We start from the raw sequence: 26,789 nt of genomic DNA, 5'->3' as shown, positions 1-26,789 counted from the left end.
GCACCGTGCATTATCGGTGATTTTAGTCGCCGTCATTCCACCCCGAATGTGCGTTATTCCCCCCGTGCATAATGGGTCACAGCTGGTCAGTTGCTGGTCATGGCTAAAGAGGTCATGGAGCATGGTTCCACAGGTCAGAAACAAAACTTTCCTGGATTCTCTGCTAAAAGTGCCAAATTAGAGACAAGAAGCCTAGAATAAAATGGCTTCGGTGAGGAATAGGTAGCACAACAAACTAATATGACATTTAGTAGATTAGAAGAAATATAATTAATGTGTCTGGGCACAAGTCCAAGAAGTGTCAAGGGTGTCCAACTAAACTCAGAACTGAAGATGCAGTTCAAAGACAGGGTTGGAGCCCAACAGACAATATGAAAAAAGAAATGTAATCATTTTTTAAATGTTTTGATTGAAATCTTTTTATCATTAAAAAGTTATTATAAGATTTTTTTCACAAACTTAAGGTGTTATTTAGGTTTGGCAAATGATCTGTCTCATCCATTTACAGCTGCAGTCTCCAGATTGAAGTATTTTAGCTACTGGAATGGGGGATCTGCAATAATATGGTGCAGCACTTCCCAAATTTTCCTCTTGGCTGAGTTGACTGAGGCAACAACATTGCAGGAAAGTGAGTGTGTGAGAAGGGACTTCCTAGCCCTTGTGCCTTACACCAGTGCTGCTGCCTCATTCTCAGTGATCATAAGTCAAGGTGAAAGCTGGTTCATAATTCCTCCACATCCACTTGCAGCACCACTGTCTCATCTTTAGAGATGTCTGTTACTGCTCCCCTTGGCCCACTGGCCTATGTTGCTACTCTTACCCAGATCTTCTGGTGGGTCATGGTGATGTCAGGAGATGCTTGGTGGTCATGACAGTAAGGGGGTGGGAGTTCTTGGATCCAAGAGGGTGCCAGCAATGATGACTGGACCCATGCCGGGTTAGGAACATTGGTGGTGATGGTAAAGGGTGGCTGCCGTGGCTTCTCTTACCACACAGCCATTCTGTTTATGTACCCCTCCCAAGTTTTTCCGTAAACCAAGTTTTTTCTGTAAATTTCTTTCCTTTTTATAATTCTTCCTTTTTTCTTATTCTTACCTACTCTAAACCTAATTCAAACTGTCTGTTTAACTGTCTCCTCTTCTCTATCTGTATTCTTTCCATTGTCTGAGGCTTGAAAAAAAGAGAAAGAAGGCACAGCAAACTGGCAAGCGATAGCCAATTTATGACTGATTACACAGGAATCCCTCGGGGTACTCATTATGCAGAATCCTGACTCTAAGGATGGCTTCCTCTCCAAGGAAGATCAAAATGTGCTGATTACAGCCAGTCTTGCATTGAGAACAGACAATGTTGGGCCAGTTTCCTTGGGAGCAAACCACAAAACCCTATGAGTGAGCAGGCTGCTGGGCACAAAAAAGTGCCAAAAAGAGGCATGCAGACAGAAGTGCAGATGTGATGGACTCTAATCTGAGTAACTATGGCCATCTTGAGTGTTCTTCGGCAATAAATGTAGCCCAGCCTATTGCTCTCAGGAGTCACATAGGCATTTCTACCCAGACACAGGAGAGAGATCAGCCCACTTTATCAGAGTTTTCGAGTGTTATTAGGCAGACTATGAGGGAGGACTAGCCTGTTTCTGTCACCAGTCTATGACAGACCAAGACCCAGCCATTCTCCCCCTGTGATATAGAAAGCCATGAAGAAGGGATCTCTAGAGAATATGTTGCATGTCCAACTAAGGCTACAAGAAAGAAAGGGAGAGCCTTGCCCTATTATGCAAAAAAAGCAATCTTCTAAATCTGCCTCTAATGGGGGAGTAGAGGGGGAGTTTCTTTCAGATGAAGACGAGGAGGGAAGGCTGAAGACTTCTGATATTATCTGATTCACCTGCAGCTTTCAATCTTAAGGAATCTTTCGCAGAGGAACAGCCTTCAGGGAATTAACCAAGCCATGGACCAAAGGAAATTAGAGTATGGAGGGTCCGCCCCATAAGATATAATGGAGGGATGGGGGCAACCTCTTCGGGAGCCCCTAGATGTGGACCCCATGGACCAATCACTCTGAAATGTGGAGTCAGGGAAGAGCCTCCTGGAGCTACCCTGTAAGTTTGGAGGCTCTACCTCAACCCCCAACCCCCCAGATCCTGGGAAAAGCAGGAATGCCAAAATTCCCGTTATAGAATATGGAAGAAGGGGATTGGATGCCTAGATTGATTGACAGGCGGAAGAGAGTTGTATATAAGGTGTATTGCTCTCTTCTGCCATTTCCAGCAGCCCATGTGGAGTGTAAGGAGTGTGAAATGGCAACAGACAAGGCGAGCCAGCAGAAAAGATGAGGAATGGCTGGGAAGCAAAATAATATTTAGCACTTTGGCATTTAGCTGGCAAAACGCTGTTTTTACTGATGTGCGGTAAGTCAGGGCTTCAGTTTCCTCCCCCTTTCCCTTTAATAAGCCATTTATTTTAGAATAGCACTTACATCTCATTTTAAGAAAACATAATATTACTTTCTTTTGCAACTGCTAGGATTTTCTCTGGTTCTGATAATAGGATGCCTATATATTTTCATTGATGAAAATCCAGCATAATTGGAGAAGCTACCACCTTTTGATCTTTCATCTGTTCTTAACCAATGCTATAAATATTTTAATAATTTGATATAGCATATATTTTACTTTACTTGCCATATGTAAAATGTGAGTTAACCTTTATGCCTTTCTAATTTTGTTGTTGAATTAATAATTATTATTTTTCTTTTTCTGTATCAGCATGCAAATGCTTGATATTTTTTGAATACTCACGGGCAAAATCTGGAGAGACAGAAAAAAATGCTCAGAAAAATGCAATAGCTATACATGTCAAATTATAATTAACTAATTTGTTGATTCTTTTTCATTTTCTTTCAAGTTATCTTTTAAGGGTGAGAAATTAGATTGTAGCTGCAAAGTCATATTGGAAAAAGCTATCCCCCAAAGTCTATTTGCATTTACATCGACTTGAATAAAGACTTAGATACAACCTGCATTTTCACTCAGTCCTGCCCTGCTCCCCTCCTTACTACTGCCCCATCCCACTTGACTGCCTTTGTGCAAATCCTGTAATCTCCAGGATAGCATTTTTTATTGTGGGTCTCTCTTCACCTGCTGAAAAGCTGGCTGGATCCAACCCACAATACAGGATATGGTTTCTAGCTAGTTTATAAAGACTAGTATTCTATCCCTACATTGTATTAAAGAAACTAATAGCATAATAATTGTATGGGTTGTGGCTAAAAAGATTGTGGGATGCTATAGCGCCAGTGTGATCTTCCATATTATAACTTGTGCAGAACAGCAGGAGATGGATCTATGACTTAATATTAACTACAGCTCTTCTGTATTTATTTATTTGTACAATTTATTCACCGCTGCTCTCGGGCTACTCAATAAATAATAAAATAAATGCTATAAAACCATAAAACCCAGCCACCCCCTCAACCCACCACTCCCTAAAAAACTCGATGGATTCCCTTTGAGGAGGTTAATACATGGTGCCCAGTACTGAGTTTCCACAAAAAGAGTTATGGCGTTATATAAGGAAATATGTTAATATGCTCATGTTAAAATAAATGTTCTAGGTACAGCACTAAAATGCCATTCTTATTTGGGGGAATATAGGTGTGTTTCTAAGAGTACATGATTCAGTATTTTTTCTGAGATAAGCAGATCTTGTTCTGGTGAGTGGCAGATAGGGAACCTCCTTGGAACCCTATGTATGCTCCCTTGAGTTATCTGAGGAACAAAGGGGAGATTGAAATAGAAATATATGTTCTTGTGAATTCTTCTTAATTGTCTGAATCTTTCTACAACCATACATAGTGTCCATACATTTTATTTTATAACAGTTCTGCCTCATAGAAATGTCATTTTCTATTTTTATATTAAATTTCCAGAACTTTCATATGCTTGGATTTTTAACGAATACCCCTCATTTGTTGAAGAAGACAGTCGGCGATTTGTGTCACAGGAAACTGGGCATCTCTACATAGCCAAAGTAGAGCCTTCTGATGTAGGAAACTACACATGTGTTGTGACCAGTACTGTTACAAATGCCAACATTCATGGTTCACCAACACCATTAGTGCTACGGACTGATGGTATGTATTGTCACTTTGTGTAGCAGCTACAAGTGATTGTATCATATTCTTTGTACCTTTCTAAATAATCTCTCTTGTTGTTCATGATTTTGGAGTGGTGTTCTGTGTTGAAAATAATTTTGTTGATTGACTTCCTCTATTCATTGTTTGTGATTCCCTGCAATTCACCCTTTGGTAGAATATGGCTCTAAGTTTGTACTGAAGTGAACATTTATATTGCAGCAAAAATATATAGTGTCATAATTATGATCTTGTGTCCTTCGCTGTTTAAAAACGGCACTCAAGATGTCTGCCAAGGTTACTCGAACTTATGAACCACTTGAAGGGAATATGTGTGAAGAAGAGCAGAATACTTATGGTGTGTCTTGCATATCAAGTAGTTTCAAAGCAATTATGGAGAGGTGGGTGTGTAAATGATGCTAAGATCCAATTTGAAGATGGACATGGGACACACGGTTTCTTATATTATACTACAAGAGGGACATATAGTAGGAACAATAGGTTAGAAGATGCTCAGTTATATTTCAATTCAATCTGTTTTTTCTTTGTCGTGCCTCTACAATTGGCCTACAGGTTGTTCACCCCTTTTTAAATTCAATTACAGGGTGGACTTGGTATACATTCACCTCCATTTTATCCTTAAACTGGAATCTCTTATAAAATTAGCTGTTTATCAGTGTTATACATTTCATGCTTATTTTAGTCACTTAAAATATCAAGGCAACAAATTCTAAAAATGGTCCCATCTGTGGATACTTAAATCTGGAGACCTGAGCCATAGACAAACAAAACCATTATTTCTACAAAAGTGAGAAATCCCAAGATTTGCAGAAATCTCTGCCTTCAAGAAACAAATGCTCTCTGTGGTGGCCATCCTGGGAGTTGCTAGGCAATGATAACAATATTGCCTTGAAGCCTTGGTTTCTGTCTGTAAAAGATGGAGTGGCGGGAAGTCAGGGATGACGGCGGGAAAGCAAGTGGAGCAGGGGCTCAGGCAGTGGTGACAATGTCCTTCAGCAAAAGACTACCCCCCCCCCAGGCCTCAGTAAAATTGTCAAGCATTGACCGGTCCCTGGTGATAAAAACGTTGGGGACCACTGGTATAGAGGTCTAAACTGACTAGAATCTGGGAGACCTGTGTTTGAATCACTAATGAACCACAGAAGCCACTTATATATTCTCAGCCTAACGTATCTCATAGGGTTTCTGTCAGGATAAAATGGAGGAGATAATTATGTAAGCTGCTTTGGGTTCCTCCCTGGAAGAAAGTTGGGGAATGAATGAAGTAAATAAGTAATAAATATAGCAGAAGATAAAAGGTAGATAGATGGGTGAGATATTGGGAAGGCAAGAAGGAAGATGAAATAGGTTCCCAGGAGGAGGAAAAGAGGAAATAGTGTGGGAAGAGCAGTACAAGGGAAAGTGAGATGCTCTCTGCAAGTGCTTGAAGATTCCCTATTGAACAACTGGGATTAGCCCAGCAGTCAGCAGCCAGCAGCACACAATTGGGTCCAATCCTGTGGCCACCAGCATACAACTGGCCTTGACCTGATGACCAGCACTGAATAGTTTTCCCAGTTAGTTCCTGCTGGGGGGGGAGAACGACTGAAGATAGGAGAGCAGATAAAGGAAAGTTGGCTGGTGGGTGGCAAAGAATCAGGAAAAGGGGAGAATCGATTGGGGCTGCCAGGGAAGGAGCGGGGAAATGCCTCTTGCAAGCCCTTGCAGGCTCCGTGCTAGTGCACACTAATTAGACTCCTTTTCTGAAATAACAGGTGTAATGGGGGAATATGAACCCAAAATAGAAGTTCATTTTCCTGAAACCCTTCCTGCTGCTAAGGGTTCAACTGTAAGACTGGAATGCTTTGCCCTAGGAAAGTAAGTATTTTATTGTCCTTTATTAGTATTGGTAACATGTAAGTGTACACAATAAGTAGATGAAGTGAGCACATAATGCTATCCCTTTTGAGCTCTTGATATTTGAACTCTGCATGAATAGTTATGCTGTCATGCTAGAATACAAAAGGCTCTTATCCCAGTTTATTGTTTGTTACATTTCAAGGATGGTTACAGCCCAAGACTTTGAGCAAACAGACCTGGGTTCAGATTCCCCACTGTGCCACAAAGCTCACTAACAGTACCATCCTAAAGGTATTCTAAGCCCATTGGATTTGGAAGATGATAACTCTGCTTATGACAGCACCGTGGTCCAATTAATTTTCCTCAACCTACTCCCCTTTAGAGCTACTAAAAGAGTAAAAAGACAGAGGTGACTATGTGCACCATGTGAGCTCCCTGTAAAAATCAGCAGCATTAAAAACTAATGAAAAATACTAGGAATGCAGAACAAAGTTTGAGTCCAGTGGCACTTTTAAATCCAACAAAGTTTAATTCTGGGAATAAGCAATTGGGCAATTTGGTCTGGAACTGGAAAGGAGAGAATTGAGTGTTGGGGGGAAAGGAATTCAGAAGAACATTCAGAACTGACAGAAGCAGACCATTGTTCTATGAAGAAGTGCTTGTCTGTTGTCTATTCTGACAGACAGTGGCTTTCCACGTAGACAGGTCTTTTGTTTCACTTACAATCTCATCTTTTTAAACTTGACATTGTGGAATTAATCCTAGGACCTTCTTTCTGGGGGGGGGGGGATAACTTAATCACAGCTTCTCTCTAATGGTAAAGGTATCCCCTGTGCAAGTACTGGGTCATGTCTGACCCTTGGGGTGACGTTCTCTAGCGTTTTCATGGCAGACTCAATATGGGGTGGCTTGCCAGTGCCTTCCCCAGTCATTACCGTTTATCCCCCAGCAAGCTGGGTACTCATTTTACCGACCTCAGAAGGACGGAAGGCTGAGTCAACCTTGAGCCGGGTGCTGGGATTGAACTCCCCCCTCATGGGCAGAGCTTTCAGACTGCATGTCTGCTGCCTTACCACTCTGCGCCACAAGAGGCTCTAGCTTCTCTCTAGCAAGTTCATAATTCAATCTCTAGATTTGTTCTCTCAAATATATCTAGAGTGCTATGGAACCATTGTAGCCAAGATAATGAGCAAAGAGTCATCCTCATGATAACCTAAAAAGTGTGTCAAATGCTCTGCCATATTTATAAATCTGTGACTGGGATATGTTGTTGCTGCTGCTATTATTGTTGTTTTTAATGTGAATCTTCTTACATTATTGTTATTATTACTACTACTATTACTACTACAAAAGTCCAGTGCCTCGGATTAATTGGAGAAGAAGTGATGGAATGCCTTTGCCAAGCAAAATAAAATTGAGGAAATCCAGTGGCATGATTGAAATTCCTAATTTCCAACAAGAAGATGCTGGTGTCTATGAATGTATTACTGAAAATTCTAGGGGGAAAAATATTGCAAGAGGACGCCTCACGTATTATGGTAAGTGATTTATTTAATACAAAATACACCTCTTATAAAAGAGTCAGCAGTTATCCTGAGTCCGTTCTACATAAGGGGACAAAATTATATTGTCCAATTTGAAGAGACACATATAACTAGTATTAGAGGGGTGCTTTTAGGCTATTTATGTGAAGCATTTATTAGCTGCCTTTTTTTCCTTACCGAGCTCAAGGCATCTTGCAGTACAAATAAAATACATAAAAATGCATAAAACCAAAATTTAGTAGCCCAGCCCTCAATAAAAATATCTTCACTGGTCTCCTAAAATCAAAAGTGAAAGGGCCAGGCACATCTCCCTGGGAAATAGTTCCATAACCATGGGGCTGCACTGGAAAGTCCTTCTCTCATGTACGCTCTTTGATTGATGAGACAAGCATAATGCAACCTCCCTCTCGTATTAATTTCTGAGCACAAACATATGGGAAGAGATGGTGCTTCAGATACTCCAGTCCCAAACCTTGTAGGTCTTTGAAGTTCAAAAACAACACCTTGAGTTGGGCTTCAAGGGAAGTCCCAAATAGAGTTCAGTCTAGATGTGACTAAGGTATAGATCACTGTGGCTGGATCTGACTGAAGCAGAAACAGACACAGCTGAACTGCCCTGAGTCTTAGGAGAGGGTGTTATATAAATGTAAGTAATTAATTAATTAAAAAAACAACTGCGTAAAAGCATTCTGAGCCACCCCAGCTACTTTGTTTTCTAGGGTGACTACTGTGTCAAGTAGCACTCCCAAGCTGCGGACCTGGATTTCAGGAACTAGCAGCCCATCTAAAACATCAACGATCTTAAGTCCCTGGTCTGCCTTTCTACTAACCCAGATAACTTTTGTCTTGTCAGTTTGTTCACCTTCCTTCAGTCCATTATTGATTCTAAGCACTGGTTCAGAACATCAGCAGCACCTTCAGAATCAGGTGAACAAAAAGGTAGAGCCTTGGTATCATCTACATATTGACAACACTATGACCCAAACCTCCTGGTACTTCAAACACAATTTCTAGTGGAAATACCAACTATAGTATTTAGTTCTGCCATAGGTGTATTCTGTGGATAAAGAAATAGCACCTGATTAAGCAAAGTATTTCCTGTTGCGCTTTGGAAGTATAGTGCTGTATAATAAAAGGCCTCCATATTTTTCCTCTATTTTTTGTTTCTCACTGGCCTGAATTCAACTAATTTTTGTACTAGTAATTTTCAGTATGGTTATTCAATAACTTTTCAGTTCTATGTATCAAGCTAACTTTGAAGCTTGTAAGAACTGTAAACATGGTTCAACAAAAAAAGTCAAATTGTGTCAGCCAAATTCAAGCCATTGGCTTCTGTTACTGTATGCAAAGTTGCCTGAAGTTGGCATTTTCTGTCTTTTAGGAACAGTCACTGTTCTTGAATAGTCCCAGCAGCTCTTCATTCCATACTATCTTTGGAAGCCTTTTAAAAAAGGAATCATTGGTTTTCTGCCCTCACCCTGCATAGTTCAGGCTATCCCAGTCTCATTGATTTTCAAAAGCCCTGGCTTGTATTTGGATGGGAGACCTCCCAGGGAATGTCAGGTCATGATGCAGAGACAGGCAGGGGTAAACCACCTCTGAATGTCTCTTGCCTTTAAAACCCTACAGGGTCACCATAAGTCTTCTGTGACTTGACAACATTTTCTACCACCACCAGGGCTTTTCTAGAATATTTTGATGTATATTAAGGCACATTGCCTCCTACAATTTATTTTTATGTCATTTCTTTCATAGAATCATAGAATAATAGAGTTGGAAGGGACCTCATGGGTCATCTAGTCCAACCCCCTGCACTATGCAGGACACTCACAACCCTATCGCTCATCCACTGTAACCTGCTACCCTTTTGAACCTTCACAGAATCAGCCTCTCTGTCAGATGGCTATCTAGCCTCTGTTTAAAAATTTCCAAAGATGGAGAACCCACCACTTCCCGATGTTTGAAAAGCATAATTTTCAGATTTTCAGTTGCAACATCTTGCAACAAATCATATAATAGAGCCTCCTGGAAATTTAAAATATATAACCACATGAATATCAAATGGTACCAACAAGGCATTTTACTTTTGTGATTGCATGAAACTGTTTTGCAAGCTATGTAGTAACTGATATTTTATTAGAAAGGTCACACCAACAAATATAATTCCTTTTGTAGATTGTTAAATTAAGGAATGTTTCACTGCTAACTTTAAGAGGGCACATTGTACAAAGAAGGTACTCAACTAACATTGTCTCCATATATCTTCATCATCTATTTTTGTTTCACAATAAACAAAAACTAAAACATTTGCCTTCTCCCAGCTGCATATAAATTAATAGAAATTGATTTTTTTTAATCTGTTGGGTAAAATAACAAATCATTCCCTTAGCATTCGATGCAATTTCCAATAATAAAAAATCTCATCTATAGTGTGGCTTGGCTTTTGGTAAGGTTACAGAAAATCCACAAACCCTTCCATCACCCCATCCCAACAATATCATAAAATTTAATCAAGGATAGAGGGAATGCATGAAATTGATGGTTAATTTTTCAAAGGCATTCCGCAATCTTTAGTGAATAGTGATCACCTCCTTAGTGTCCAAGCATTTTTTTCTAAAATCACCTCATGAACACAAAATGAATTTTTTTTGTCATTTTCCGTTTCAGCCATAACTCACAATTTTATTGGACTGTATTTATTATTTCCTTTTGTGAGTAACCTTGAACACTGGAAAAGGTGAAATGTAAAACCTTCATTTTTGTAGCGTGATTTTGTGATTCTTTGAGGGGTCGAACTTCCCAGAGCATGAAATTTCCCCAGACTTCTTTATAGAGTGTAATATGTTAAAAAAAAACCCTATCCAGCAGCTACCACTTTAATTGTTTAGCATTTTTTTCATGTGCACCTCATATGCTCTGTAGAACTTTTGAGCCTGTGTATGAACTCCTGTGCTTGAATGTGATGCTCAAAAATTAAAAGCTAGTTGTCATAGTTCAGTGTTTTTTAGTATGAAAGAAAGGCAGAAAAAGAAATAAATGATTTCTCTTAGAGTGCCATAGTTTCTTGGTAAACCTTTATGAACCAGGTTCAGTCCTTTTATGGGATAGATATCAGGAAAAAAATTTTCACAGTCAGAGTAGTTCAGCAGTGGAATAGGCTGCCTAAGGAGGTGGTGAACTCCCCCTCACTGGCAGTCTTCAAGCAAAGGTTGGATGCACACTTTTCTTGGATGCTTTAGGATGCTTAGGGCTGATCCTGCGTTGAGCAGGGGGTTGGACTAGATGGCCTGTATGGCCCCTTCCAACTCTATGATTCTATGATTCTTTTTATCTCTTGTTAATAATATCAGATAGGAGACAAAATGAAAGATCTCTACCTAAGGACTGCTACCACTCAGAGTCGACAGTACTGACCCAAACAGACAATGGTCTGACTCAAAATAAGAAACCCTCATGCATTCAAGAGTCACGGAGATTGCCATTCAAACAGAAAAGATACAGCTTGTCCCTATGTGGGCAGTCTACAGCAGTCTTCCCCACATGTAGTTGCATGGAAAGTAAGTAGAAAAAGAGAAAGGTTCAAAAACCAAGTGAGAAAAAATCTGGTCCAAAAGTGGAAGTGTGGTCTCAAACTGATCACAGATTGGGTTGGAAGAAGCCCTTTCTAAATACACTAGTCTAACATGAAGGAGATTGAGATCCTGTGACTTGCCCCATTTTAACTAAATCAGGAAGAATGGCTGGATAGTGCTAACAATGCACACACGATGTCTTGAAACCTGAAAGGCAAGTTTCAAGTGTCATAACTACTGTCCATCCTGTCCATCCTGTGTTATTTTTTTAAGACCAGCATGAGTCTTATATTGGCTTTCATATGGATTTCACAACATATTGGGGTGGATCCAACATTCCCCAGGAGCTCTCCTTAGCCTAAACAGGCATCATCCAATTTAAGTGGTTCCTCTTCCCACAGAACAGACACTAAAAATGACAGAAGGTTAGGCTTGCTAAACCTTTAAAACTTCACTCAGTTTGGGTAGGGTATGGGTATGGGGTAGGATTCATCACCCTGTCTTGATGAGGCAGTTTTTTATGCCTAGCTCAGCTAGCTAGTCATGGAGTTTTTGACATCACCTTTATGTTTTGCTTTGCTTTGCTTTGCTTTGCTTTCCTTGCACTACAGAGTTTTGCCAGGAAAACTTAATAATACACAAGGGTGCATTTGTCCAAATAATCTAAGGAGTTTGGGGAAGATTCAGTTACATTATTGATATTCCAGGCATAAATAACATTCCCATAAGTTATTTTATTGGTTTTCTGATGAAATTCTTGGCAAAGGATTAACTAATTTTATGTTACCTTTTCCTGCCTTGTTCATTGCCTGAGTGATGCCTATACCGTACCAAACTATTTGTAGTAAGAAAAGTATATTTATAGTTATGTGTCCTCTTTTCTGCCTGCTGGATTATCTTTCTCTGATTAATTTATCACTCAGAGACATCACAGTTTAGAAATCTTCAGAATAAGCTAAACCTTTTGCAAATATATCTTCTTGTAATAATAAAACCACAATGACAACTTTTCTTAAGTTCTTGTAAGAAGGTATTCTGAGAAGCAGCACATTTCAAATTTAAAAGCTTCAAATATCACCCATCTGCTACAAATAGCTAGCACACTGGTGCTAGTTTTTGTTCTTTACTGGAAATCATTTCCTATGTATGAACAATGAATGGACTCAATTTAAAAGAAACAGAATTGTTAAATGCTCTTAGAGTTTAGATTGTAGCAATAGCACAGATCTTTGCCGTGTAATATGGATCCCAACTCTCTTGTTATGGCAATACCGAACATAGCACTTTTGAAATTGGATTAAAATATAATTAAATTACTAAATCTCACTAGGGTAAGAATGATCATCAGGCAAGTGAAAGTAGAGTTTCAGTTGTTGTAGTCAAAGCTGCATGTTTTCATTAGAACCACTCTACATATGCAGAACTTTTACTACACTTGATATGGAGGAAGTGCTTAGTGTATTTTTCTTAAATGCACTTTTTATAATCAAAATTTGCATAATTATGGTGCAGTTATTATTTCATGTGACTCAAGTACAGATATCAAACGCACCATACAAATTATGATTCAAGTCATGACTCGGTTAGGCCTGTTCTTAACAGTGAAGTCTAAATGTGTTGAACGGCTCTCCCATGTAGTTCTTAAGGTTTTAGAGTTAATGAATGTAAATACATACTACTTTCACTACTGTACTTTTTACTGTAGCATCCATTGGTTTGAAACTGTACAAAGAAATATTCTTAGTGTGATAAGTAGAAACCTTTTTAGAGCAGTGGCAAAGGGCAATGACTAGGAATCTCATATATGGTTTATATATATATATATACTTTTAAAAAATTATACCCATCAAGACTGCTAAGATATGAATCACATAAAAAGAAATGTGTAAAAGTGTAATAATCAATAAACGATAGCTTTAGAACAGAGAAATCAAAGTCCAGCCAATCAGAACAATTTAGCAGCCATGTTTGGAGCATAAAGAGGCATCTAAGGAGGGCCTCAGCCTTTCCTCATAGGGTAAGGTGACCAGATTTTGATGGAGGTAAAGCGGGACACCAGGGGCAGCGGTGGCCCCCCCTCCCTCCAACTGGGCTCACCGTCCTAGGACCTAGGCCCATTCCAAGGTCAGCCAGCCAGCATCTCCCTCCCAGCCACCAGAGGGCTCACGCACCTCCTCCCCACCTCCAACTCGGCACAAAGTTCCAGCTCCAGCTGCAGGAGGTAGCAGTCGATTCCAGGGCCAGGCAGAGCCACGCCAGAAGCCGGGCGCCATCTGGGGAGCGGGACTTCTGAAGACCATGGCGGGACACGGGACATTTGGGTTAAAAGCATGACCATCCCACCAGATTCGGGATACCTGGTCACCTAATCATAGGGCCTCATCTCCAGGCCCCAGATCATCCTCGTAGTTCAGTTCTGTTCCCTCTCAGTTTTATCCACGTCCTTTTTGAACTGAGGCCACTAGAACTGCGCACAGTACTCCAGGTGTAGTTCGACCAATGTGATAGACAGTTTAGGCTAAACAATATTTACCATCCCAATGAACTTAACAGCCAAGTGGAACTTTGAATCTGAGTTATTGGTAGTTCTAATCTGAACCACTACAAAGCTGTGAGTTAAATCCAGTGACATTTTTAGCTCGTTTTGTTTTACCAGGATGTACCAAAATCCTCATTATTGTGATTCTAATATTTGGTAAAATGTAAATAGTACACATTTCCTTTTCTCTCCTTAGTATACAGCTTTATAGTTTGATTATTGCCGTCAGTTTTGGTTAATATTTAGGAAAAGCACCGAAGTGTGAGGTTAACTATGTATTTAATTACCACTGATTCCACAGGGACTTAAAATTGACCACATATTTAAATGTTTTATTGAATAGGCATTATGGGTACTTAATTGAAAATACCACAAGGCCTTTGGAGTACTGATCTTATTTTGTTGTTGCACTAGCAGCACTATAATGTATAAATAATTTAAAAAGGGTTATCTTTCTAATTGAGCTTTAGATTCTTAACTGTTCCTCTCAACACAAGTTCAAAATTGTTAATTAAAATAGATATTCCAGAACAAATATTCTTGGCTCTTTCACAATATCACTAAGATCAAACTAATCCTTTTAATTATTTCTCTCTAGACACTCCACTGTCAAATTAGCCCAGTTTTTTTTTTCTTTCCTCTCACTTTTAATATTTTAGTGTGGTTTTTAATTGTGTTAGTTTACCTCCTTTAGGGTCAAAACAGATGTGATGATTATAGATCTCCATCTGTCTGTAAAAGGTAAATTGCACATATATGCAGCCACAATTTGTATATGCCAGTGAGATTAGTGGAAAGAGGACTTAACCCTTCAATTCTTTGTCGGTTTTAATAATCGTAACAGGATACTCCACTGAGAGCTGTTGAAGCTTAATGGTTAGGGTGTTAGACTAGGAGGCTGGGTAACTGGGCTTGAATCTTGATTGTGCTGTGAATACCTCCCAGGTGACCTAGCGCCCATCACTGTATCTCATTGTATCTTTCAAGGTTGTTGCTATGAGGATAAAGTGAAAGATGGGAGAACAATGTGAGAAACTGTTTTGGGTCACTATTGGAAAGCAAAGTGGGAACAAAATTAAATTAATAGTAACAGGGTCTTTTGTTAGTATTTTAAAAGGGGATTTATTTCTCTTTCTTTAAAATGTTAGCAAGAATATGGAACTCTTATTTTCCATCGAATAAGCATATATGGCATTCAAGGATTAAACCCTGCGTGGCCTCAATGAAATTTGAGTCCCATGTGCTCGCAATATCCATTTTGAAGACAAATGAAGAGCAGTGATCTTTCGTCAGGTCAACTTTGGTCCTAAGGCTGAAGTGCAATCATAGATTTAACAGGTATTTAATAGTTTGATCAGGCTTCCTCAATTTGAGGATTCACAGTCTGAGGGACTCAAGAATGTAGAAATATTGAACAAATTCTGGACCATTTTAGACATTCTTATACCACATAAATGGCATGATGCATGATACAAGAAAATATCCACTCTATGAAAGCCACCTTGGTTTGTGGTTAAGAGCGATGGCTTCTATCTGGAGAGCCAGATTTGATTCCCCACTCCTCAATATGCAGCCAGCTCAGTGACCTTGAGCTAGTCACAGGCTTGTTGGAGCTGTTCTCACAGAGCAGTTTCTCTCAGAGCTCTCTCAGTCTCACCTACCTCACAGGGTGTCTGTAGCGGGGAGAGGAAGCAAAAACCATTGTTAGTTAGCTGCTTTGAGACTCATTTGTGTAGTGAAAAGCAGGATATAAAAACCAATTATTTTCTTCCTCTTCTTCTTCACAGTGTCTAGATCTATGAGGATTTGAACTTGAGTTTCGATATCTGTGTATTTGTGCCCTGTCTGTGCAGCATAATGGTAAAATAATGAGTCAATATTGTTTTTCTGAGCATAGTGTTTGTCCTCCTAAGCCACATTGGTTCTTCTTGCCTTCCTCTTTGCTTCACTATACTTTCCTTGGGCAGTATGCCTGCTTCTAATCCTCATTGTGTGTTTGCCATTTTATTTGGTTCCCTCTCCTTCAAGGTATTACTATCATGTCTAATATTGCATACCTAGGGGCATAGAGGAGTGCAGATGAGGAAAACGGTGACAATAAAATATAAAATAGCCACCACTGTTTTTATTACATAGTAAGACCATTGATACATCATTGGGGTAGATCCCTAATTTGGTGACCTCCCTGGTATCTGATAACCCTGCACCTCAGCCCACCAGCTAGGAGTGAAACTGCGGAGTAGCAGCCCTAGGATCCACATGGGCCCTAGCTCCTGTGTGGCTCCCTTGCCACCTGGGGTATGATCCCCACTGACAACCCCCAAACTGGGCATGCTGCTAAATTGGCTCCACTCCAAGTCTCTGTAAGGAAGACTCCAAAATCAGGGACACAGGTTCACAGACACAGCCTCTCCCCCAAGTAGGATCCACCCCAAATGGCCAAAGCACCAGATGTTGTGACAAAAGATTGAACCAAAAAGAATTACCCATAACAACCAAAATGCAAGGAAGGTGGGAGGGGAAAAACACATCATGAACCAAGGGCAAGAGTCCACCAGCCGCTCTTTAAATAGCAAAGGGGCAGGCAGATGAAGCTCGCAGCCCTACCCACAGTTCCACCCCTCCCAGCACAGTTGTAACACACAAGGAGCCAAGCCCTGACTGCTGGGCCCTGCTCACTGCTCCAGACTATGCTGCCTGGCAGAGACCCAGCATGGCTGCCTCTTCTTGCTTCCCCTAACCCTGAGGGACACAAAGGTAGCAACAGGTAGGAAAAGGTCTTTGCTGTGGCATCTTTTAATGATGATGGGTTGGATCAGTTTAATGGCAGACACAAGAGGGAGAAGAGATGATCTTGCCCGATTCCCTTTCATGATGTAATCTCATACTATATTGCTTGGCTCTCGTGGTTGCCAAAAGATGCCCCTTCTTCTACTTCCATAATTGGAAAAGCTGGTATATTTCAACTGAATACAGGACATTAAGTTAATAAATTGCAACTTCCTAGTCCCCTTCCCCAATTTTTTTTAAGTGACCCATGAGGTTCATTTCAGTTCTTAATTGAGGAAAGCATTTTTGGTCGGGTTTCATGTCCCAGGTCTGATTAGCTTGGTAAACACACAGGCCCAGTATATTTAAGGAGCATTTAAGGAGGGAAAGAAACCCTCTCTTGCAAACATTCTACACATTGTGGATGCACGTAGATAGGGTTTTAACTGCCGTGTTCCCTGTGCACAAATAAAGGCAATGAATGGTACCTTTATAACTCACGGCTTTATGCATGAGACAGGAAAATTAAAAAAAAAAAAACATTCCCTGCTAGAAACTGCACTATACAGTTTGAGCTGTGCCAATTCATTTATTCATGGGCCAAAAAACTGCTGCAGTCCAAACTATTTTTTAAGGATTTGTACAATGTTATTGTTGAGGTAAGATTAATGCGCATTAGTGTAAAGCTAAAGCTGGACTCCTCCTATACCTATAAAAGCCTTACTATCTTTCTGATGACATGCCAAGTTTCTGACTGGCCCTCACTGGGGGGGGCATGACCCAATTTAGTAACGGCACTCCCCCACTGAGGGCCAGTCAGAGGGAGCTGGGGATGGCCATCCAGCTGTACTCCGCCATACTAACTGGCCTCCGGGAGGGTGGGGAAGGCCAGGGTGCTTTGATTCCCAGACCCCTTGGTTGCCAGGAGGACAGGGAAGGCCATCTGCGCACATTTTATCATGGCTGTGCTGGGTTCCCTGGGATCCTGACCACCAGGATAGCTAGGGGGGCATCCGACCATGCTCTGCCATGCCGGTCTGGATGGCCTGCCTCACTGGCACACCCACCCTGATCTGTGGTAGCCCTTCTACCCTCCCTCTGCCTTTCTATGGCCTGTTTTCAAAATAGGCTTTCCTACTAGTAAGTAAATACTTTCACCCATATTAAATGCAAAATTATATCTCTACAACGTTTTGAAATGGCTGGAAATTTTCTGGAATGATGTTTTTGACCATGGACTGCTATAAAAACAATCCAAGTGCAACGATTAAGATGTTTTGACACGATCAAGCTAACTAGTCAAATGTGGGAGACTTTCCCCCTCAGGCATTAATTACAGATGTATAAATTTACATATAAATGCTATGTTTCATCAACGCAAAGCCATGGTATTGGCAGTATTATGTAATGGCTTATTTGAGCTTTAATGAAAGAGAGGTTGTTAATCTTTACCTGCAATAGAACTCCACAGTAATATGAACATTACAAGAAAGGATACAAGGCTTTACAGATTTCTGGACTTGTGTTTTCTCCCGATTGGTTCTAGTGTAGCAGAGATTGTGAAAGGGGAAGAAGTTAGGGATGCTCACAAAATTTTCTGCTGCCAAATTTATCCACCAAATTTGATTAATCTATTCACTGACATTATATAGCCAAATGTACAAATCAGCATTTTTTGTCGTCATCCCACAAAAGAAAGAACCTACCCTAGGCTATAATAAACAATTTCATAATAAATGTAACAAAAAGTGTCTTATCTCTTCTTTTAATAGAACAACCAAAACGGCCTCCAGATTAAAACTTTTTTCAAGTGCGTTTTCATCAGTGGTTGTTTTTCAATTTAATGTTTGCTAGTGAAGTCCTTCAATACTTCTTGGCAGACTGTTCTTTCGACTAAACTTCCCCGTACCTGTGAGCCAATGCCATATATATATTATTTAAATTCTGCCAAGAAGTATTGAAGGACTTCACTAGCAAACATTAAGTTGCAAAACAACCACTGATGAAAACTCACTTGAAAACGGTTTTAATCTGGAGGCCGTTTTGGTTGTTCTATTAAAAGAAGAGATAAGACACTTTTAGTTACATTTATTGTGAAATTGTTTATTATATCCTAGGGTAGGTTCTTTCTTCTGTTATTATACTCATTTCGAACCGTCCTTTTTTCATGGATCTACAAAAGCCAGTTTCAGACTAATGTCTGGAATTATTTATTTTATTCATTTAATTTATATACTGCCTCTGATTACAATGTCTCGAGGTGGTGATAGAACGTAATGAAAAAAAAGGGACATTGAAATATTTGCAACCATTAGAAAGAAGTACAATAACCAGAACAGTGATTATGACACGGAAACATTGTACATTGAAGTATCAGCAGAGAATCATAATAGTTCAAAGCATTGTTAATAATTTATTGACACTTGGTGCATCAGTGAGCTGCCCAGCAGCAATGGGACCAAGCTGTAGGGAGGGGTTCATCACCTGCCCCAACCAAAATTCTAGCAGAAAAGCTCCATTTTGCAAGCCCTTAGAAATTGTTTCAATAGGACCTTGATTTCATTGGGGAGCTCATTCCACCATGTTGGGGCCATGACTGAACAGTCCTTGCTCTGGTCAGGCCAAGGAGGATGTCTTTTGGGCCAGAGATCACCAACCTGTTGGAATAGATGGAGTGTGTCACTCTTTGGAGAGTATTGGCAAAAAGACAGTCCTTACCACTCTGCCATGGAAACTCAATGACTGACTTTGGTTCAGTTGTACATTCTGAGCCTAACTTGCCTCCTAAGAGAACAAGGTTTGAGTCCATTGGCAGCTTTAAGACCAACAAAGTTTAATTCTGCACATGAATTCACCTTCCAAGGTTTTGTGAGGATAAATTAGGGGAGAGGAGAATGATCTGTGTTGCTTTGGATCCCCACTGTGGATAAGGGAGGAGTATAAATTTAATAAATTAATAAATATAGCTGAAGATGTGTGTGAGCAGTTAAAAGGCTGGTTGGCTGGTGAGAAGGATAGGAGAAAGCAGGGAAAGGTGAGGATATAGGGATTACTAAAAGGACGCAAAGAGAAAATAGTGTGGGGAAAAGGGTTACAGGGGAAAGAGAGGTGCCCCCTGCAAGGCCCTGTAGGTTACCCACCATGCATTGAGTTGACACCATGCTGTTGAGGCCATAGATTTTCCTGATAGCTCAACCTGGGGTGAGGGAGCTTGGGATGAAGGAAGCTAGAGGAAAGTTGCTTGGTGGGTAAAAAGGGGAGATGAGGACAAGCTACTCTGGCGGGAAAGTGGTGAGGGAAAGTGGAGGCATGGAAATGAAATATGCCCCCAAGAAAGACATAAGCCCCTTTGGATCCCTATTGGGGAGAGTAATGGGATGCATATTAATTAAATAAAATAAGATAATTTAGATCATTGGGGTATGATTTGATGTTCTCTCAGGCCCTGAAGAGCTTTCTCTAGGAGTGACAGCTTAATGGGAAAATATGCCCATCTTAGCTCTCCGAAGTCAAAAAGACCCTCCTTTGCCACAATGACTTGCATGCTACTTCCAGTAATAAAGGTGCTGCAGAGAAATAAAGAAGATTGGTTCACCAAAAAAGAAAAAAAATCAAAATAAATTGAAGAGGCAGGAAATTACTTCCAAGAAGAACGAGATTTCACGGCTGCATTCTCTGCTTCTTATAGACCCTTTACTCATGAATGCTTCTGTATCAGCGAGGCATGGCATTGAAATTAGCACCTACCGCCATAATGTTAGTCATGTTAACAGACGCAAGTGAATACAATGTGACATTAATGCGTCATTGAAGGAATGCCTTTGAAGCCAGAACTTTTCACAGTTGGTCAGTTGTTTCACTAACTTGTTCTTTTGGAAAGGTGGGAAAAGTAATTTTTTTTCTTCATTAAGGTTCTTTTTTTCCGTCTTGTTTTCCTTCACAGCAAAGCCTCACTGGGTTCAGATGATAAAAGATTTTGAAGCTTCAGTGGAGGACAACTTGTACTGGGAGTGCAGGGCCAGTGGCAAACCCAAGCCGTCCTACAGGTGGCTGAAAAATGGAGACGCTTTAACATTAGAGGTGAGTGAATAGGGGGTGTTGTTCAAAGAAACTGTATTAAAGTTGCATCTCTCATCTGTTAGAGCCCAGGTAGTCCCTTGGTTTACTATGGGACTGTGCATGATGCAAAAGCAAGGGAAGACCCCTAGAGTGTCAGTATAGGAGGAGAAGGAGAAGGAGAAGAACTGTGTTTTTATACCCTGCATTTCATTACCCAAAGGAGTTCCAAAGTGGCTTATGAACATCTTTTCCTTCCTCTCCCGCAGCAAGCACCCTATGACGTAGGTGGGACTGAGAGGGTTCTGAGAGCACTGCTCGGCAATAACAGCTCTAAGGTCACCCAGCTGGCTACATGTGGAGGAATGGGGAATCTAACTCGGTTCTCCAGATTAGAATCTGCCGCTCTTTAACCACTACACCACCCCGGCTCTAAAGTCTAAAGATGGATCTTATAAGACATGGGCACACTTCTCTTTAAACATACTCCAAGTCGGGGAGAGTGGCCATCATTGTTTCCGCACAGTATCGGCCCAGTGAAGCCGGTGTGGTCAGAGGCCTTTTGACTATGGCCAGCAGAAAGAGGTGGGCTGCTTGTAGTCTCAAATGTTCGACCACTGAGCAAGTTGAACAGGTGATGGCTGAACAACTTCAGGAATTTCTGAAAGAAGAAAGTTGTTTATATCCTTTCTAATCTGGGTTTAGATCTAGTTATGGATCCACCTTAGTGGATTACCTGTTCTTTGATGGTTCCAATCCTACCTGTAGGATAGTTTTTAGTAGGTGGTGCAGCAGAACTGCTATTCAGCCTCTTGGCCTTTGGTCTTGGGCATTTTGCAAGGTTGCATATAGTCTCCTATATACCTATGGGAAACCTGTAAGTGTGGTCATGTACAGATTTGGCTTGGATGGTCACCAATATGTGGATAACAGTCAGCTCTATCTCACACTTCCAGCTGATGGATATTAGTGCCTTTGTTTCTCCGGCTTTCCTAGACAGAAAAGATTTACCACTGTAATAAATTCTCTAGTTGTATCTGGATTAGATTTCTGCAGTATGCTGTATATGAGGCTGTCTTTGAAAAGTATCCAAAAACTTCAGTTGGTGTAGAGTGCTGCAGTCAGAGTGTTTCCTGGAGTGGATTTTAGGGGCCATGTCATTTCAGCCTTGGTCCATCTTTCCTGGCTCTCATTATGTTTCTGGCCACAATTTAAGGTGCTGGTGTTGACCTTTAAAGCCCTATATCATTTGGGACCAATGTACATGAAGGATCGTCTACTCCTTTATGTACTGACTTGATAAATTACTTTATAAATTACTTCAAGAGCCTAGCTTGGGTTGCCTCCGCCTTCTGAGATTAGGTGGGTGGTAACTCAGCAGAGAGATGTCTTCGTTGTGGCACGAAAACTTTAGAAGTCTGTTGGTATTGGCTGCCAGCAGATGAAAATGTTTTTGTTTCACTTGCCAGGTAAAGAGAGAGTGCTTAAAGAGACCCTGCCCCACGCATTACAGATGATCCTGACAGCCAGGCTACAGTCAGAATCAGCTGTAGCCTGCATGGGGTCATGTTCTGTTAAAACACTAGCTCTCTGCCTTGACAGGCTGGCAGGGAGTGTTTAAAGACAACCCGGCATGGTCGTGCTCCTTTTCAATACTCCCCCTACTCTACCTTGGCATTACAACCCCCCTACCTCTCCTTGCATTACAGCTGACAACACATGGGCTGGGGTGGGTGGTCCCTTTAAAGGCAACCAGATCCCCTCCCCTTGAATTACAGCTGACTCTGACATCCCGCAGGCAGTCAACATCAGCTGTACTGCAGTGGAGTGGAGCCGGCAGACTTTAAAGGCTCCCCGTCAAGATCCGGAGTCTTTAAAGGGACTGCCTACCCCTGCTTTACAGCCGACTCTGACACCCCATGGGCGGATGGTTCCTTTAAAGACTTCCGGCCTTGGCTGGGAGCCTATAAAGGCTGCCGGCTCCCCCACACACATGTTACAACTGACTTTAACAGCCCATGTACTGTCAGAATCAGCTGTAAAGCAGGGGTGGATGGTCCCTTTAAAGACTCCCTTTAAAGTTGTAAATGGGAGGGTTGTCCCTTTAAAGATTCTGGACCTTAGCAAGGAGCCTTTAAAAGTTTTTCCTGCAAAGGGGAGGTTGCATCTTGAACATTTTGTGGGTGAGGCTTGCTTAATAGGTCTGGAATCCTCATTCGCACTATGAAGCAAACTAGTCTAATAATGCTGTATCTGAAATACTTTTTGTACTCAAGTATTTTCCAAACAGATATGAAAATGTGATAGTTGACGTTTGAACAAGATCACCAGGCTAAGAATTTTAGTTTGAAACAAAATAAAAGCTCTGTAGAAAAAACACAAGTCGCCTACAATGTATGTAAACTACAATGTGTGCTTTGAAATAGTTTATCAAGAAAATTTTTTGAAAGAAGTTGAGAATTCTGGGATTCACACCTTATCTGATCTTCTAACGTGGGTGTGAGAAAATAAACTTTACTTTCTTGTTTTGCATCATATTTATAGGTAACAGTTGATTGTTCTTTAAATGTACATGTTTTCTTCCATAATGCTAAAATAATGGTTTTCATATTCCAGTTAAGGAAAAGCCATTATGAAGAGTGATTAGGCCATCACAAGAATAGTTCATCCAGAAATGGCTAATACTTTTTTGTGATGAAAAGAATATGGGTTGGACTCAAAGGTGACCTTGCATAAGTAGAAGGCACCTGCTCATGCAAGGAGGAATGCGAAGACTGTAAATGAGAGAGTCCAATCTTAATGTGTTTGTTTTTAAACTTGATTGCAGATATGTTTACATGCTAAACGTTATTTTGTCCTTTGCAAATTCTCTGCCGGCTAAATCACCAACTTTTCATTGGCATAACATAATTTCATAATGAATGCATCTGGTTTTCAATAGGTGGGGGGAGCAGAGGAGAATTCAGCCAGCAGTAGTGCCCCCACCAGCAAGCTGCATAGAGATGTACTGTCTTAGTGAAAGTTCCTCCGTTTTGGTTCGCACATTCGGGGGATTAAAGATGCATGGAGGTGCCAGAGCTATGAAGTGGCAAATCAACTGTACCCCTTCAGTTTGTGATGAATCACATTTCGAAAGCTCCTGTCAGTCAAAATCTGACTAGGCAAAAAGGAAAAGAAAATATCAGTTCTCATTTCTTTGCTAATATTCTGTCTACTCGAGGATTCTGTGTCAAGGATTATTCATAACTGGAAAACATTGCTTGCAATCTTTAAAAAAGTACAGGTTTCATTACCCCTTCCTCACTCTACTACTACAGTGTCATTTCATTGTCAGCGTTCATGAATCAGCCCTCCATATAGCCAATATTCTAGACTAGCCTTTCTCAACTTTTTCACTATTGTGAAATCCCTGAACCATTCTTCAGGCTTTGAGAACCCCCAGAAATGGCATGATCATCAGAATATTGTTGGGAAGCATAGCAGTGTACATGCCTACCCAGGCACCCTCTTTTTCCCAACCCCATCACTGGCCATTGGGGGGGGGGGTTGACATGACCATATATGGTCATATCCCTGATAAATCTTTAACATTTTAAAGAAATATATTTAAAAACAACCCCAGAAAGTTAGAGGAAGACCTTTTGCAGAAGTATACATGCTTGTATTTACCAAATTTAAAGAGAATTTATTGTCAGGATTGTTAATCAAATGCATGCCTTTAGTTGGTTCTTGTTTTTTTGTTTGTTTTTAGAGTATTTAGAGGATGTCTAAGCTTAGGTTTCCAGTTTGGGGGTTATGTCTGCTACATAGAACTACAATGCCTTCCCTTCTCATAAAAGCCATTGTTCTTCTAGTACTCACTTTGAACATAGCATGCCTGAAACTCCACAGTTTACTTAGGTATCAGTCAAGTCCTGCTTTTGATGCAAAATCACAACTTATAGAGTCAAAATATACCTCCTTTGTCTGACTTCTTAGTCCCTTCAAGGATATTACATTTCTAATTTTTTGCTTTTACTGCCCAGGGAAGGATACAAACTGAAAACGGGGCTTTGATAATAACAAACCTAAACTTGACAGATTCTGGCATATACCAGTGCATAGCAGAAAACAAACATGGCACAATATATTCGAGTGCCGAACTCCAAGTTGTAGGTAAGTCTAGATTTTCTTTTATTTTCTTTTGAGGTATTTGTTCCCAGACTACAATAATTGTTACATTGATGGTCTTTTTTTAAAAAGTGTAACTTGGACAAAATGAAATTTTGATCTCTGTAAGCACCTTCTTTTCTGCAGCAGTGAGTCTTTTCTTCACTTATACCTAGAAAGAAGTGATGAGGGCGGGAAGGAGGGGGCAACCCCCCACCCTGAAACCAATGTATTTTGCAGTCCAATCATTCACTGCTTTAAAACCAGGACACCGGGATAAATTATTAATTAGGGGCGAGCTGAGACAAAGGCTTGGATGCAGGCCCAGAGTTTAAAACTAATCACACTATCTGAAAGCAACATTGCCTCAGCACATTGCTCAGTAGCACTGACCTTCTGCATTCTGGCTCTGGTATTCCTAGGAGAGCAATATCATTTAAAAGCATTGAGGTGGAATCCTGTGACCCCCTTCCTTAAACAGGGCCATGGGAGGACTCAGTCATCCAGGTGATGTCAGCTTGTTTATAAAGGCAGTGGGCAGACAGCTAAACTGGTAGAGTTTATGGTGAATTCAAAAATGAAAGAATCCTGCAGAACGGTTGAGTGTGATTCTAGTATTTCTTTAATTATGAACAGCTGTCATCCCCCAGTTGTTCAGCTTGTCCAAGGAGACATTTGCAAAGACAGCATTCCTCATGGAACCTGCAGTATACGTTGCTCCTTACTACTAACCCAGCTTGCTCCCTATTTTCCCATTTGTAAGTAGAGAGTATGTGGAGTCCAAGTGGGTTCTGCCAGATGTGGCCTGTGATTCATGCCTAGTCTAGTCCTGTCAAAATGGCATCCCAGTTCCTATTTTTGCCATGGTAATAATATACTTCTGCAGAGGCGATAGCAGCTCATTAGGTACAAATCATCTAGACAGTCTTCCACAGCATCATCCAGTTGCAAGTTTTTTTTGTGCTCCCGTCAGCCTCTGTCATTGTGACTCTCAAGACATTTGTGCAGGTTGTTTAGAACAGGCTCACAGTTCAACTTCCTGTTTACCCAGTCCACTTTTGGAAGGGCAGTGAGACTATTAATTAATGACCTGTGTTTTTGGTGAGACAGAACCACTTCCACATTACCTTCGCAGCATGAGACAGAGGTGTGTATATCTGTGTCTGTCCCTGGCCATGCAACTCACGTAGAAGGAGCCCATTGGATTTATCTCAATATAACACACATCCCATCCTAAGAAAAGAAGCATATGTATCAGCCCCCATGCAGACTGGGGAATGCTGGGAAAGTGTTCAGCAGTTGAACGTACCATTCTCAGAGGTGTCAGTCAGACATATGCCAATCATCCAGCCTGCTTGGTTCATGCTGGACAGCTACAAACAAGATTACATCAGGTTTTTGCAAAACTGTGCATGCACAAAGACATTGCCAGTTCGTACTGACTGACAGCCATTAGCACCATGAGAAACTACAGAGGTTAGCACTACTTAGATTAACACCCAGCTGTAGGATTTTTTTTCAATGCACAGCATTTATTGGTGCTCTGTGTATTACTTGTGACTAATTTGATCATCTATTTAAACAACTAGCTACTGAGTGAAGTGCTGACACAGCAGAAATGTGGGGAGTAATAGAATTCAGTTGGGCTATCTGGGACCTTGCATGTGCAAATACCAGTTGCTCTGCAGTGGATGGTTTATTCAGGCATCCTGTGAAACAATCAGTTCTCTGTTTCCAACCATCAAACAAGACATGAACTGAACTGGCGGGTGTAATGCAGAGACTTCAATCCAGTCATACGCAGAAAAGCACAACGTGAAGACCCCAATATGACAATAAAGTATATGTTAAATGTCATGATGCCCATGGAGGTCCTCCAACCTCCCCCATTACCCCTATGGAGGTCCTACAACTTGCAAGCCTCAAGGGAAGAGCTTGAGGAGTTAGAAATTTGGCCTGGAGAGAACAGGGAACTCCTGGGGACCCCTGCAGGCTAGACTCTCGTGGTCTATCTGATCCACAACTTGCCCCTGAAGAGCCTGCAATGGGAGCTCCTCTGTCAGAATTTCCCTCCATCCTTTCAGCAACTGTCCAGAAGCTCGCCAGAATCCCCCTCCACTTGACAGGAGCAGAGGAGGCTCGTGTTGTGCCAGATTTGCAGCCTGT

At 40.9% G+C, this 26,789-nt stretch overlaps 1 protein-coding gene across 5 annotated transcripts in view; it reads left to right on the top strand.

Moving 5' to 3' along the window:
* The window catches only part of CNTN3 (contactin 3), a 232,517-nt gene that overhangs the window by 144,927 nt on the left and 60,801 nt on the right, over positions 1 to 26,789 (top strand). For all 5 annotated transcript variants that reach the window (XM_077325207.1, XM_077325206.1, XM_077325202.1 and 2 more), the window contains 5 exons: positions 3,931 to 4,134; positions 5,910 to 6,012; positions 7,348 to 7,532; positions 20,362 to 20,498; positions 24,500 to 24,629. In XM_077325207.1, coding sequence (XP_077181322.1) covers positions 3,931 to 4,134; positions 5,910 to 6,012; positions 7,348 to 7,532; positions 20,362 to 20,498; positions 24,500 to 24,629 — 759 coding nt within the window. The remainder of the gene's footprint in view (positions 1 to 3,930; positions 4,135 to 5,909; positions 6,013 to 7,347; positions 7,533 to 20,361; positions 20,499 to 24,499; positions 24,630 to 26,789) is intronic.

The sequence above is a fragment of the Paroedura picta genome, chromosome 3 (assembly GCF_049243985.1).
Source record: "Paroedura picta isolate Pp20150507F chromosome 3, Ppicta_v3.0, whole genome shotgun sequence".
Lineage (NCBI taxonomy): Eukaryota > Metazoa > Chordata > Lepidosauria > Squamata > Gekkonidae > Paroedura > Paroedura picta.
The sequence above is the reverse complement of the archived record's forward strand: the minus strand, read 5'-3'. Positions and strand labels throughout refer to the sequence as shown.